At 43.4% G+C, this 16,107-nt stretch overlaps 1 protein-coding gene across 4 annotated transcripts in view; it reads right to left on the reverse strand.

The window, feature by feature from the left end:
* The window catches only part of LOC144678935 (RNA-binding motif, single-stranded-interacting protein 3), a 1,591,210-nt gene that overhangs the window by 455,846 nt on the left and 1,119,257 nt on the right, over positions 1–16,107 (reverse strand). For all 4 annotated transcript variants that reach the window (XM_078539041.1, XM_078539040.1, XM_078539043.1 and 1 more), the window contains one exon: positions 13,453–13,511. In XM_078539041.1, the coding sequence (XP_078395167.1) occupies positions 13,453–13,511 (59 nt within the window). The remainder of the gene's footprint in view (positions 1–13,452; positions 13,512–16,107) is intronic.

Here is a 16,107-nt window from a genome sequence, read left to right on the forward strand (position 1 = left end):
CCCTGCTCATGTGGCAGAGCCACATGAGGGGACATGTTTTATTAAATTTTTATTTTCTTTGTTATTGTTTATTATATCTCTTCATCTCCATGAGGCTGCTCCGTGCCTCAGGAGATTATGCAGTGCCAAATTCGTGCTCGGTCCACTCACACACCCCGTCCTCCCACACAGACAGCGCTCAGCACTGCCGCGCGCTGGGCAGGCCTTAATTGGCCCGTCAGCCTGTCTGCCAAGGGCAAAACTCTGCCCCATGTATCCCTGATGTGATGACTAATGGATGGAGCTTGAACTTTGCTTTGTGCTGCATTTATATTACAGCTCAATTATCAGAGGCAATCCTGGATCTACTAGTAGTTCTGTGCATAAACAAGATAGCATTAGGGCCCACCTCTAGAGATGGTTTTTTCCTATTATGCCAGAGGCAAAGAGCTTCTGACAGTGAACATAAACAAAATGTGAACTACTCATACAGGTCAGCAGAACATTTAGATTTTAATAGCTAGAAGACAACCAATGAACAATTCAAGCTCTATGAAGATAATATTGTCTGGTGAATTCTTATGCATCATTCACTTGTTGATGCTATGCCGACTGATTGAACATAGCCAATGTATCAGTTTAAGCAAAGGAATAGCACCTGAGGAATTAATGATCTGAATGCTGACAAATCCTCTGGACCTGACAATCTGCATCCTAGGACTTTAAAAGAGTTAGTGGCAGAGATAGTGAATGCATTGGGTTTGATCTTCCAGAATTCCTTAGATGCTCAAATGGTTCTCAAAGATCGGAAGGTAGCAAACACACTGCTGCTATTTCAAAAAGGAGGAAGGGAGAACACAGGAAGCTATCAGCCATTTAGCCCAATATCGGGTGTAGGCAAAATACTAGAATTGATTATCAATGACAGGGTACTTAGAAAATCATAACATGATTAAGCAGAGTCAACATGAATTTATGAAAGGGAAATAGTGTTTGACAATCTGTGGATGGTGATTTAGCCAGTAGGATAGATAATGGAGAACAAGCATGTCAAAATGATTCAATAAGGTGCCACACAAGAGGTTACTATGAAAATTTTGGACTCATGGAGTTGGAAGCAATATATGAGGTTTGATTGAGGATTGCTTGCTGTACAGAAAGCAGACAGTAGAAGTAAAGAGGACACTTTTGAGTTGGCAGGCTGTAACTCTTAGAATAAGGGATTGGCCATTTCATACTGAGATAAGGATAAATTTCTTCACACAAAGGATTAAGAATGTTTGGAATTCTCTACCGCAGAGACCTGTAGGTTCTCAGTTGTGAAGTATATTAAGTATAGTTGTAGTAGTAATGCTACCAGATCCAGATTCCTGGACTAATGCATCAGAGACATGAGTTCAAATCTCATCATGGCAGCTGGGGGCAATTAAATTCAAATAAATATGGAATTAAAAAGCTAGCCTCAGTAGTAATGACCCTGAAACTCCCAGATTGTTGTAAAAACCCATCTACTTCAGTAATGTGGGACAGCAAACCAGGAACAACACCAGAAATACCTAAAATTGCCAACTTGGTGGAGCTATAACATAGGCATGCTAACAATAGAAACAAAATGCTGGAGACAGAGCTATGTGATCCCACAACCAACAGATCAGATTAAAGTCCTGAAGTCCTGCTACATCGAATAATGAATGGCAGTGGACAATTAAACAACATAACTCTGGCGGATCCCAACACTTCTATGTCAAAGACAAGGCTAAAGCCTTTCCAAACATCTTCAACTAACTGAGATCCATCTCGGCCTCCTCCTGAGGTCCCCAGCATAACAGATGCCAGTCTTCAGCCAAATCGATTCATTCCACATAACATTAAGAAACGACTGTGTGCCCTGGAGATAGCAAAGGCTATGATAACATCCTGGCTGTATGTTGAAAACTTGTGTTCCAGAACTTATGGACCCTTAGCCAAGATGTTCCAGTACAGCTACAACACTGGTATCTACCCAACAATGTAGAAAATTGCCCAGGTATGTCCTGTCCACAAAGGGCAGGACAATCCAACCCAGCTAATTACCATCGTGCCCCACCAGTCTACTCTCGATCATCAGCAAAGTGATGGAAGGCGTGATTGACAGTGCTATCATTTACTCAGCAATAACCTGCTTACCAATGCTCAGTTTAGATCCCACAAGGACCACTCAGCTCCTGTCTTCATTATAGTACTGATCCAAACATGGACAAAAAGCCAAATTCAAGAGATGAGATGAGTGCAACTGCCTTTGATATCAAGACAGCATTTGATCAAACATGGCATCAAGGAGCCCAAGTAAAATTGAAGTCAATGGGAATCGGGAGGTAAACTCTCCACTAATTGGAGTCAAACCTGGTACAAAGGAATACAGTTGTGGTTGTTGGAGAGCAATCATCTCAGCTCCAGAACCTTACCACCATCTTCTTAAGAGCAATTTGGTATATGCAATAAATGCTGGCCTTATCTGGTGATACCTACATCCCATGAATGAATTTTTAAGAAAAGCGTTTGCTAGATTTTTGGCTACTAATTGAATTGAGGGGCATGGGGATTGTGTGGCAGGGTGGAGTTGAAGTTGAAGATCAGCTATGATTTTATTGAATGGAGTTGAAGGGTCAAAAAGGCCAAATGGCCTACTTCAGCTCCTCTTTCTTTTTTTTTGACATGAAATGGGAAGCACTGGTTTGAAGCCATATATCCCTGAAGGTTACATTTCCAATCACGGTGGTACCAGTTGGTGAGACATTGAGAGGAGACAAAGCATTTCTCCTCTTCTTCCTTCACCCCAGTTACTCTTCTGTGTACATCTCCTTATACTAGGAAACAAACCGCTCTGCCAGAGAACCTGGCAGTAAATTTCCCATCTGCCCACTCTAGAATAGTGTAAGTGCAGTGAGCAGATGGGAAATATACAGCCAGAGCAGTTGGCTGTCAGATATGAGGAGGTGCACACATACCAGTGGAAGGAGAAATAACTGACCATTCGGAAAGAAAATATGAATTATAAAAGTAAGTAAAACCGGGAAAAATTCTGTTCTTTCTGAACATTGGGCAAGGTTCAGATAGAGCTCCTGGGGCTAAAAAATTGTCTGCTCCAATTTTCAGGTACAGGGTTGTAATTTGCTCAATTCCAATCCCATTGAGCCAAGATTCTGATGCCTCCTAATTTCTAGGATTGTAGAGTTCAGACAGGCACAAGATGAGCTGCTACCTGGCTGAATGCTACAGAGAGCCTTGCAACATGTGAGGTTAGCACATGCTGCAGTTAGCCTCCAGTTCTTAAAGGCAGCCTGGCACTCAAAGGGTGATTGCACCCATTAGAAGGATGCTGCTGCTGATTGCCTGATGTGGAATTGGCTGAAAGTGGTGCTGGGGGCCTCAGAGATGGAGGTTGACACAAGCCTTCACCGAACATTTTCAACTCCACACAAGTGCTGTCATGGATTCGCTTAGCTTTAGTGTTCAGCTCTGATAATCATTAAGAACAAGAAAAAAGCTTCTAACTGGTATAAAAATACTTTAGCTGTTCAATCAATATTCTGCAACTCCAATTAAAGATTACACTACAGAAAACATAGATACAACTTTGTTATTTCCCTTGTACTCTTATTTAAGACTCAAAATGCAATGTAACATACAGGAAAGGAACTGTTATCTTTCAACACAATGTTGGTAAAGATGTTCTCTAATACTACTGCAAGCAATTACTAAAAATTTACATGAAGAGATACATCCTCCCTTTGGTCTTGCACAATTGCTTTCAGCTCAATATCCATAAAGAATTATATGTAAAATCTACTGACTAAACAATCTTATGCTGTTATCTCTGATTGAAATGCTTGACAAACGTCTAAATGCCATGTTAAAATATTCTACTTCTTCCTTCTCTAGTTAATTGTTACCTTTATTCTTCTTGAATCATGACATTTTAAAGTCTCTAAATTTTGTCTAAGTAAAACAATTGCAACCATTTGGAAGTAGGTATCTGTCCCTGCTTAGGAAAATCTCGTTCTGTCACCTAAGGACCATGGCAACTATGATACATCGACCAACTTCTGCTCAAATCTGATAAGTATCTCATTGCTATTTGCTAGACTTTACTGTGTGTAAATTGGCTGTCATATTTCCCACGTTACAACAGTGACTACACTTCAAAAGTACTTCATTGGCGGTAATGTCATTTGAAGTGTCGGACGTTATGAACGGCAGCATACAAATGTAAGCATTTCTTTCTGTAAGAAACACCAAGAATGATGTTTTGACGCTGTTCATAAACTTTAAAGTTGCAACTTATTTGGTCTTCTCAATACGAAAAGTCACAGGTTATTCTTTCTAAAACTTCCATAATATAAATCATGCTTGAGGATAAAACTGCCCTTTTTATTTACTTTCAGACAATGTCTGTGTTTTAAAGACTGTAGCATCTGTAGGACAACAACAGAATGTGATGTTGGGTTCGATGTCAAATCTAAAGACATCTGCATGGCAGCATTTCAGCATTTCTTGGATAGTCTCCAAGTGCTTTAAAAGTGTAATACTTTTAGGCCTCTGCAGCCTGATGGTTTTCCAATTGGTTAGCAAATATATGTGAGTGAAGGAAAGCAGAAGTGCTGTGAGGGTAGATATAAATTTTTTTTAAAAAAAACTGTAAAATGCGGTAACAACGTAAGTTATCATACGAATGCCATTTCTACAAGGGCAAACCACTCGCTAGCCATTATATTCTCCCAACAGATTTTATCATAAAAACATAACTGCTTCGGCACCTTAAATTGTTAACACATTACATTAGGTGGATACTGTAGTCATCTCCTGCGTCTGCTGTGTAAGAACACTCAGAGTCACCTTCAGGCAAAATTATGTGATGCATAAGCAAAAGCACACAAGAAATAATTCTTAAAAATCATAACAGTCAACTGAACATGCATAAAGAAAACAAGTCAAAAAATTCTACATATATTAGCTAAGAGACATGTCTGGTGTCTGTTTCAAGACACCAGCCTATCCAAAGGTTGAGATGAAACTGATAAACCATTAAATTTTGTCATTATCACCACAGCCCTGAGATGTATCACAGCTCACCACATTTGACACATTCTCAAATTGTGTGTTAACATACATCTATTGATATATTAAAAATGGTGAGAGGCTGTGACGCTGAAATGGAACTGTATCTCTAGATGGTGCTGTGATGCTACGGGAATTCACTTTTTATAAAGAGTGGAACTCCCCCTGTATTACCTGGCGGCTTGCTGCAGTCTTCCACCTTCACCCCCAAACCCTAGTACCCTAAAGAATTTGTAAATGCTACTTCTCTTATTATTTATAATAAAAATTCTCCAAAGTACTTCAGAAGGTCTGCAAAAGCTCAAAGTCCATTTCGCCGAGCAATAAAAAGCCCTGGTCTCTTCAAAAGCACATTTTGGCTATTGCCAATCTTTTTATTCATTCACAGGATATGGGCTTCGCTGGCTGGGCCAGCATTTATTGCCCATCCATAGTTGCCCACGAGAATCTGGCGGTGAGCTGCTTTCTTGAACCGCTGCAGTCCATGTGATGTAGATACACCCACAGTGCTGTTAGGGAGGGAGTTCCCAGTGATAGTGAAGGAACGGTGATATATTTCCCAGTCAGGATGGTGAGTGACTTGGCGGGGGAACCTCTAGGCGGTGGTGTTTCCATGTACCTGCTGCCCTTGTCCTTCTAGATGGTAGTGGTCGTGGGTTTGGAAGGTGCTGTCTAAGGAGCCTTGGTGAATTCCACTGCTGCTACTGTAAGTCAGTGGTGGAGAGAGTGAATATTTGTGAATGTGGTGCCAATCAATAGGGCTGCTTTGCCCTGGACAGTGTCAAGCTTGAGTGCTGTGGGAACTGCACTCATCCAGGCAAGTGAGGAGTATGGGAGTATTCCATCACACTCCTGACTAGTGCCTTGTAGATGGTGGACAGGCTTTGGGGAGTCAGGAGGCGAGTTACTCATCACAGGATTCCTAGCCTCTGACCTGCTCTTGTAGCCACAGTATTTATATGGCTAGTCCAGTTCAGTTTCTGGTCAATAATAACCCCCAGGGTGTTGATAGTGGGGGATTCAGTGATGGTCATGCCTTTGAACAACAAGGGTCCTGCTGCATTTGGACTTGGACTGCTCCAGTAGCTGAATCGTCACAAATGGTGAACATTGTGCAATCAGTGAACATCCCCACATCTGACCTTATGATGGAAGGAAGGTCATTGATGAAACAGCTGAAGATGGTTGAGTCAAGGGCACTACCCTGAGGAACACCTGCAGTGATGTCCTGGAGCTGAGATGACTGACCTCCAACAACATAACCATCTTCCTTTGGGCTAGGTGTGACTCCAGCCAGTGGAGAGTTTTTCCCCTGATTCTCATTGACTCCAGTTTTGCTAGGGCTCCTTGATGCCACACTCAGTCAAATGTGGCCTTGATGTCAAGGGCAGTCACTCTCACCTCACCTCTGCAGTTCAACTCTTTTGTCCATGTTTGAACCAAGGCTGTAATGAGGTCAGTTGCTGAGTGGCCCTGGCGGAACCCAAACTGGGCCTCAGTGAGCAGGTTATTGCAAAGCAAGTGCCGCTTGATAGCGCTGTCGATAACCCCTTCCATTACTTTACCGATGATGGAGAGTAGACTGATGGGTGGCAATTGGCCGGATTGGGTAGGTCCTGCTTTTTGTGTACAGGATATACCTGGGCAGTTTTTCACATAGCCAGCTGGATGCCAGTGTTGTAGCTGTACTGGAACAGCTTGGCTGTTCTGGAGCATAGCAGTACTATTGTTGGAATGTTGTCAGGGCCCATAGTCTTTGTACTATCCAGTGCTTTCATCAGTTTCTTAACATCCCGTGGAGTGAATCGAATTGGCTGAAGACTAGCATCTTTGATGCTGGGGACCTCCGGAGGAGGCCGAGATGGATCATCCACTCTGCACAAGTTGTAGCAAATGCTTCAGGCTCATCTTTTGCACTGATGTGCTGGGCTCCCCCATCATTGAGGATGGGGCTAATTGTGGAGCCTTCTCCTCCAGTGAGCTATTTAATTGCCCACCACCATTCACAACTGGATGTAGCAGGGCTACAGATCTGATTCATTGGTTGTGGGATCACTTAGCTCTGTCTATCACTTGCTGCAGTCAATTAGGAGCAATGCCAAAGAGCCGTCGGCAGCTGCTTCATTGAACTTTCCTTCAATAAAAAAGTGTATAAAAAATTCAGATTTGCCCTCATAACCCCATCCCATTTGCCATGAAAGTCTTTGTATCCTCTCCAAACTGAGGAGTAATCCAGTTCCCAACGGAATATACTAAGCCACTGTCCAAACTGCTAAAAGTCTGACAGAGATTCTGTCCATCAAAACTGAAGGGCCAGTATGAAACACCTGTGCCTCATTCAATTAACCATTGCAGCAACCAAATGGCACATGGTAAAAAATGATCCCATAGCTGTCAGTAATCCCAAAGAGCAGCAATTCTGGCCTCCCCTCATACCCTCAGTCTATGAAGCACCTAACCCTCACCCCAGTTTCCACCACCCTGAGATGCAATTCAAACCTTGACTCCCTTCTCTCTCCCCTTGTCCAGTCCCTTCCCACCTACATCCGTGATTCCTCTGACTCCTTACGTCACATCAACAATTACCAGTTCCCTGGCCCCAACCGCTTCCTCTTCACCATGGACATCCAATCCCTCTACACCTCCATCCCCCACCAGGATGGTCTGAGGGCCCTTTGCTTCTTCCTTGAACAGAGGCTCGAACAATCCCCATCCATCACTACTCTCCTCCGTCTAGCTGAACTTGTTCTCACACTGAACAATTTCTCCTTTAACTCCTCTCACTTCCTCCAAATAAAAGGTGTGGCTATGGGTACCCGCATGGGCCCCAGCTATGCCTGTCTCTTTATGGGGTATGTGGAACATTCCTTGTTCCAGTCCTACTCCAGCCCCTCCCACAACTCTTTCTCCGGTACATCGATAATTACTTCGGTGCTGCTTCATGCTCTCGTCGGGACCTGGAAAAATTTATTAATTTTGCTTCCAATCTCCACCCCTCCATCATTTTCACATGGTCCATCTCTGACACTTCCCTTCCCTTCCTTGACCTCTCTGTCTCAATTTCTGGTGATAGACTGTCCACCAATATCCATTACAAGCCTACCGACTCCCACAGCTACCTCGATTACAGCTCCTCACACCCCGCTTCCTGTAAGGACTCCATCCCATTCTCTCAGTTCCTTCGCCTCCGTCGCATCTGTCTGATGATGCTACCTTCAAAAACAGTTCCTCTGACATGTCCTCCTTCTTCCTTAACTGAGGTTTTCCACCCACGGTCGTTGACAGGGCCCTCAACCGTGTCCAGCCCATCTCCCACGCATCCGCCCTCACGCCTTCTCCTCCCTCCCAGAAACATGATAGGGTCCCCCTTGTCCTCACTTATCACCCCACCAGCCTCCGCATTCAAAGGATCATCCTCCGCCATTTCCACCAACTCCAGCATGATGCCACCACCAAACACATCTTCCCTTCACCCCCCCCGGCAGCATTCCGTAGGGATCGTTCCCTCCGGGACACCCTGGTCCACTCCTCCATCACCCCCTACTCCTCAACCCCCACCTATGGCACCTCCCCATGCCCACGCAGAAGATGCAACACCTGCCCCTTCACTTCCTCCTTCCTCACCGTCCAAGGGCCCAAACACTCCTTTCAAGTGAAGCAGCATTTCACTTGCATTTCCCCTAACTTAGTCTACTGCATTTGTTACTCCCAATGCGGTCTCCTCTACATTTGAGAGACCAAACGTAAACTGGGCGACCGCTTTGCAGAACACCTGCGGTCTGTCCGCAAGAAAGACCCAAACCTCCCTGTCGCTTGCCATTTTAACACTCCACCCTGCTCTCTTGCCCACATGTCTGTCCTTGGCTTGCTGCATTGTTCCAGTGAAGCCCAACGCAAACTGGAGGAACAGCACCTCATCTTCCGACTAGGCACTTTACAGCCTTCCGGACTGAATATTGAATTCAACAACTTTAGATCTTGAACTCCCTCCTCCATCCCCACCCCCTTTCTGTTTCTTCCCCCTCCCTTATGTTTTTTCCAATAATTTATATAAATTTTTCTTTTCCCACCTATTTCCATTATTTTTAAATCTATACCTGTAATGCCCTGTCAGTCTTTCCACCCCACCCCCACTAGAGCTGTACCTTGAGTGTCCTGCCATCCATTTTTAATTAGCACATTCTCTTAGATAATATCACCACCTTCAACACCTCTTTGTTCCTTTGTCTGTGACATCTTTTGATTATCTGCTCCTATCACTGCTTGCTTGTCCCTACAACCCCCCCCCCCAACTTCTCTCCCCCCACCCCCCCACCCCCCACCTTAAACCAGCTTATATTTCACCCCTCTCCTAGCTTTATTCAGTTCTGTTGAAGGGTCATGAGGACTCGAAACGTCAACTCTTTTCTTCTCCGCCGATGCTGCCAGACCTGCTGAGTTTTTCCAGGTAATTCTGTTTTTGTTTTGGATTTCCAGCATCCGCACTAGTTTTTTGTTTTTATCTTCCCCCCATCCAGACAAGCAGTAATTCAGGACTTTGCTCCCCAACTCACGCTCAAAAGCAACAGCACCCTCTCCAAGGAGCTGGATAAATGCCTTAGCCCAGTGTAACTTCCCCAACCTCATTATGAAGATGATTAACATTAGCCTCATTTCATTAACATTGCATGTTCCACCCTGCATTCTCTCCTGTCCTACAGCAGACACATTGGCCGGAATTTCCCAGCCCCTCACGCATCGGGTTCCCCCGTGGAGGTGGCCTGTGAGCCATCCAAATCTCAGTTCACATTGGCAGGACCAGAAGATCCCACCGGTGTGAACGGCTGGAAAATTCCAGCCATTCTCTCCTGACACTTTGACTCCTGTTATCGCTGTCTTCTGATCTGAATGCTGCAGATGGTCTTGATTCCCCATGTGCAATGCCATAGGTGATCAATAAATATTACATATTTAGAATAGTTCAAGAGCAAAACTGGCAACCTGCTTTTTAATGGACCCACATCACTATAGTGTGGTTTACATTACAAAAGTTGCTCTCATGGTGATTGCTTTTTCTTGTGAATTCAGGGAGGCAACTCAAATGGATGTATGCATAAGATACTGTAATTTGGTGATATAAATTTATTTCCATAAGCCTGTTATTACATGTACCTGTATATGGGTGGAGACACGAGACAATGTTATATAAACTTTAGGAATCAATGGAGGAATTTTAATCCTGAAGGATGGGTGGGCTGGGGAGGATAAAAAAAAAATTAAATTCTCAAACCCGACCTCAACCAGTCCACTTCTGGTTTTAACGGAGGCGGGTTGGCTGAGGAGTGGCCAATCTGCTTTCAAGGAGGCTTTCGGTCACTTAACTCTTTTAAGGAGGTCACGTATCTCCATTTTAATTAGATTTTTATTTTTAACACATGGACACTGGGATTCTGGGGCCTTGGGAGCCCAGCAGGTAAAAAGAGGTGAGAGGGATAGATCCATGAGGTAAAGTATCTTCATTGCACCTGCTTATGTGCCAGGCGAAGGAAGGGTATTTCCCCAAGGCCCAACAAGCTTACCTCCACACAATCGGCCGACCTTCAGCACCCCCCCACCACCTTGCAATTGATCTATTCGCTCCTCCTCCCCTGTGATACTTGCCTAGTATCTATGCTCTGATTACTTTCCAGCTTGACAGGCTGTCAACCAATCTAGCTGACTGGCTGTTGGATGAGAAACCTGATGTAAATATTTAAAAGATGTCCTGCAGCACAGTTGGGACACCCTTACTTTCAGGTTTCCTGTTCAAAAATCCTCTCACTCATTCTTTCCAATCTCAAGGTAAATATTGGGTCCAAATCTATCTTGATAGCCATTTAAATTTCAACATATTTCAATGACATTGATTTTTGCATAATTTGGGAACTCTGACAATGCAAATGCAGCAATTTGTTTTTTGAGCGTATTTCATGCTGATACATGCGCCGTACAATGTGAAAATTTGAACATCGTGATGAGCAAATGCATTCAATACATGCTGAAACGCTTATAAATTTAAGTAAAACACATTAATTTGACTTAAATATGGAATCTTTCATTTAAAAGGAAGATACAAAAACAGCTTTGTAATTTAAACATTCAATACCGATGACACCGCTGGCAAATTGGTGGAGTAACTGAAACAGATACTGGGGATAATTTTGACTATAAAAAAGGGTGATATTGATTTAGTTAGACATCACTCAATTTTTGGCAGGGCTTTTATTCACAAAATAAGAAGGTGAAGAGTTGAAGTCTTAAAAATCATAATCCAGACATAAACCCACTTCCAACCAGCCTACATACAGCTTTAATGGCGATGGGAAGATGGGCTAGTCGCCAATCTGCCAATTTGGCAGGTTGGCATTTTAAATCTCATACAAGACTGAAAATCTTGTTGTTATTCTACTTTTTAAATTTAACTTTAATCGGCATAACTTTCCCGAAACTTGTGAGACCCAGCAGCTACTTTCAGATGAAGGTGCCAGATACAGGTGGTGAGCGCATTTTTACCTCGCCCCTAGATTCAACGTGCCTGACCAGGCAACCCCTGCGATAGTATACCCTACCTCCCTCACCCTTCCCCTTGGCCTCACCAACTTCCCCCGCCCTCCTTAAAGCCTCCAATCTCCCAAGCATCTTATCCCATGCCTTCCCACCCCTAGGCCTCAGAATGCTCCCTTCACCTGAGGCCTTGTGCCTCCCCCATCCACCCTGGGACTCTGGAATCATTCCTCTTCCCGCCTATACCACAACCCACCACCCCACCCCTCCCCACACATCACACCCCCACAAACCATCCCCTACTCCTGAACCTTGTCTACAGCTTCCACCTACCAAGGCCAAGGCCAAGGCCATCAATCAGGCTGACTTCTGGGTGGGAAGCCAATCTGTAATGTGACACAAATGCTATGGATTTAAAACTCCACAGGGCGTAGGAAGATTCCCAACTTCTGGAATCCCCATGACTTACCAATCTCCCCAACTCCTGGAGGCTCAAGCAAATTAAAATCCAGGCCTTCATTTCCATCAAAGTCAGGGGAGAAATAAGTGCTGCAAGCTATATCCACCATTTTGTGCCATCACCCAAAGTCAAAATTAACTCCCGTAAATGAATGTGTGGGGGAATGTGGTGAATTGGTGTTGCCTAATTTCCTGATGATATTAGCTAGACTCTGATCATATCATAAGTTTTCAGTATGTGTCCAAAAAGTTGCATTTAATAATAAATTGTAGGCCTGCATGAATTATCTAAATTAACAAAGAGCTAGCAGAAATTGTGAATCTTTCAATTTAAGAATGTAAGAAACACTGATAGGATCAGACAAAAACACTGCACAGCATTGCACCAGCCAATAAAACAAAAACATTTTTAAGTGCTATCCCTCTTTAAGCAACAAAGGTCTTGCCCCTACCAAGCCAGAACTGAATACAATTAAGGTTTCTGTCACTCAAGCAGTGCACCATAGCTACTGTACAAATTTCATCTGGTTCTTATGTCATTACTGGGCCAGATATTTCTTCCTTCTTTCTATGCTGTGAAACAAAATACATTTTTAGACAAAAAGCAAGCATCATGTTGAAAATTGTATGCTTTCAGTCAAACCAAGATTTGCATGTGAATTAATGAAACTTCAAAGTATGGCTAGACCAGCTTTGTTCTACTACTTTGAGTGAATATAACCTTTAGCTTGCTAGTCTAATACAGCTTCTGTAGTATTCAAATAAGTGAAACTTAGCGATGGATTGGTATGACACACTAGTGAGGTTGGCTGTTCATTTTTAGCCTCAGAATAACTGGATCAAGACTGCCGCTATTTGAAGGCAAGTTTGGCTGATTTTTAGCATCTGTTTTCTTCCAGGCAAGGCCAGTTGATTCTAATGAAAGTTCTATGTTTTCTATACAATGTATTCAATGTACCTGTGCAAAATGTGACTTAACAACTACTTAACAATCATTGTCATGCAGCATCTAAATAAATGTCTCAAAAACTCACATCACACCAAAGGTAGTGAAGGTACCATGGAGTGAAGGGATGAGAGGGATTTTCTCCTCCCTCAGCCCACCCCACATACATATTGAACTTCCAATCTCAGTCTTGCAGTCATGTTGGTTGATATGAAAAGCTTTCAATTACACAAAGGGAGATGGCAGGAAAGAGTCACCAGCTGTAAAGTCTCCCATTAATATTGTCACCAACCATTTTGCCTCTTAGCCACAGAAAGATTATGGAACAGGAAGCTTAAAAAGAACCAAAAGGAAGAAAACTTTCAAAAATCCCTTTAAAGTGTATCTCACTCTCGGAAGGAACATAAACATACACGTAAATTTGATGTAATGTGACACTTTATAAATACCTTTGCACTGGTTGGTGTTTTTGTCTAGGATGGCCTTTGTCGACACTATCTTTCCATACCTGAAAAAGATAAACGTGAAAAGCTCAATTTTGCTCCCATTTACCTTAATTCTGAGGTGTTACAAGTTACACATGAGATATCGTTTAGACAGTCCAGACACAACAACTTGCATTTACATTTTGCTGTTCACATACTGCCACTCCACAGGTATAAACATAAGAAGAGCATCAAGTTGAAGGAAGAAATATTAGGAGGGAGGCGGACAGAGGTTTTTTGTTATTGAGGGTTTTAAAAAAAATGAGGCAAAGATTTAGGAAGGGAATTCCAGATTGTGGGCCTAGGAAGTTGAAAGCAAGACCACTAATGGTGGCGAGAAGGGAGATAGGGGAGAAAAGGCCAGAGCTATAGCAATGGTGAAGTCAGTAGAGAGATTTGTAGCATTGGAGCTAATATATAGTTTCGCATTGAGCTGTTGGGCAAGTGGAACTTAGTGCTGGATAAGATATAGGTAATACAATTTTAGATGAACTGCAGTTTCTAGAAGGTGGAGGTGTATGGCCAGGTGATCATTGAAATAGTCAGATCTGGAGATGATAAGTACATAGCTGAGCTTTGTAGCAGCAGATTAGCTTATGTTGGAATTGAGATGAGCAATGTTCTGGACGTGGGAGAAAATAAGTGGGGGATTCTTCACTCTCCAGGATGGTCCTAGAGTATTAAATAGCTTTGGTAAGACAAGCAAGGCTTGGTGGAGCTTGATGTGATCCAGCCAGACCAGCCTCCAGTATTGCTAATTGACATTTTTACTGAGTGAAAAGAAAATAATAGCTACTAAAGGCTTCATATTTTCCCTGTGCCACAAAAAAATCCTATGACTGAAAATTCATGGCTCATTCCTGTCATAAATGCCTGGATCCACTCACAGATGCTTCTGCTTCAGTTGTGTCAGCATCATAGACCATCATCTGTATTCTGCCAACGTTTATTTGGTTAACCAAAAATAACTTGTCGATATGGTAGCCCTGATCATGAAAATCTTATAAATGGAAATAACCAAAAGATGGGTCTGGAAGATTTCAAGTGATAGGGCTGTGACTATTTCCTTTGGCAGCTTATTCCATTTGTGGGATTGTCCTTGGGAAGAAAGATTATTGATAGATTGCCTTGGAAACAAATGGTCTTTGTCATGTGTGTGGATGTCTACCTCATGTGTGTCATTGCCAGAAAGCACCAGGTACTTGGGCAGAATCCTCCGGGCAGCATGCAGGGGCAGGCCCGACACGCCGATGCATAAAATGATGCGCAATGTTCATCAGGCTTGCGTCCCAACGTCATCGCAATATTTTGTTCGGCGGGCTTGCGCCAGAGTCGGCTGTGCACCCGCCGAAATGTTAAGGGCCTATTAAGGCCATTGAGGCATTAATTAAAGTACTTAAGAATGCTGCCTGTCCAACCTTAAGGTTGGTGGGCAGGCGAAAACTCAAGCGGCCTTTGCGTTTTTCAGGAAACCTCATCCACGGGCGGGATGAGGTTTCCTGACGCTTTTATATAATAAATAAATACAATTTTCCACCTTTACAAACAGCTCCGTGTCTCAGGGAGAGTGCTGCGTTCTTTCATGTGCATGCGCGAAAGAGCGCTAGCCCCGACTCTCCCTCCTCCCCCCGCCCGCACAGATAGCACTGAGATAGTACCGGCTGCACAGGCCTGCCTGTGTAAAATGGCGGTATGCAGTCAATTGCGGGCGGCGATCAGCTCTGCGCCCACCCCTTCCCACTCCTACGCAGCCAGTCCACCATAGGATAAATCCAGGCCCTTGTTTCTGTCAATTCCCACCAGTTTTTTCCATATTTTATAGAACACGGTCAGTCTATTTTTCGCCCTCCTTTGCTGTAGTGATTTCCATTCCAAATCTTTCATCCAGGATGTGACTCTAGTGTATTTCCCACACTGATTCATACATGCATACAGCATGTCTTTGGATCGCTTCAGTATTGTTAATATCTTGTGCCATGTAGGGATCTCACGCACAATTTGCATGCTCCAGGATTGGACGAACAAATATTTGGTAAGCTATAACTCTGATATTTTTGTTGCCATATCAAAGATTCTGTTGGGAGGGTGTTGGTTACAGAACAGTATGTCTTAAAGAAGCCTCTGTAGTCTTCAGTAGGTTAACTGTAAGTCTTTATTAACTACTAGAACTGTTTACACTTTAAGGGTACAGGCTAGGAGCTATCTCCATGTTTAGGTCTTTACATGTCTCTGCTCAACACCACACTGACCCCTGGGTCTGGGTCATGAGCCTTCTTACATCACTGTGTGGGTGGTATTGTACTCAGACGCGCATTAACCTTCTGCCAGATCCTAATACCACAGATACCTTCTGAGAAATCCAAGAACCCTGTTTGCTCTGGATGTTATCTGCTGAATGGGCAATTCCCATTGATGCCATCAAAGTTAGCAGGGTCAGAAGAAAGCCATCTTATTTAAATAAGTTTGCTGGGTGCCGATACCGCAAAACAAACTTCTGAGGAACCTGCCAGTCCCAGGAGGCAGAAAAATACAGCAAATCCTGCTGGCACTGGGGAGCGGGTCCCAAGGCTCTTCCCAGATACATCCTGAAAGGGCTGAGAAATCTGCCTAATATCATTA

This window comes from Cetorhinus maximus, chromosome 3 (assembly GCF_964194155.1).
Source record: "Cetorhinus maximus chromosome 3, sCetMax3.hap1.1, whole genome shotgun sequence".
Lineage (NCBI taxonomy): Eukaryota > Metazoa > Chordata > Chondrichthyes > Lamniformes > Cetorhinidae > Cetorhinus > Cetorhinus maximus.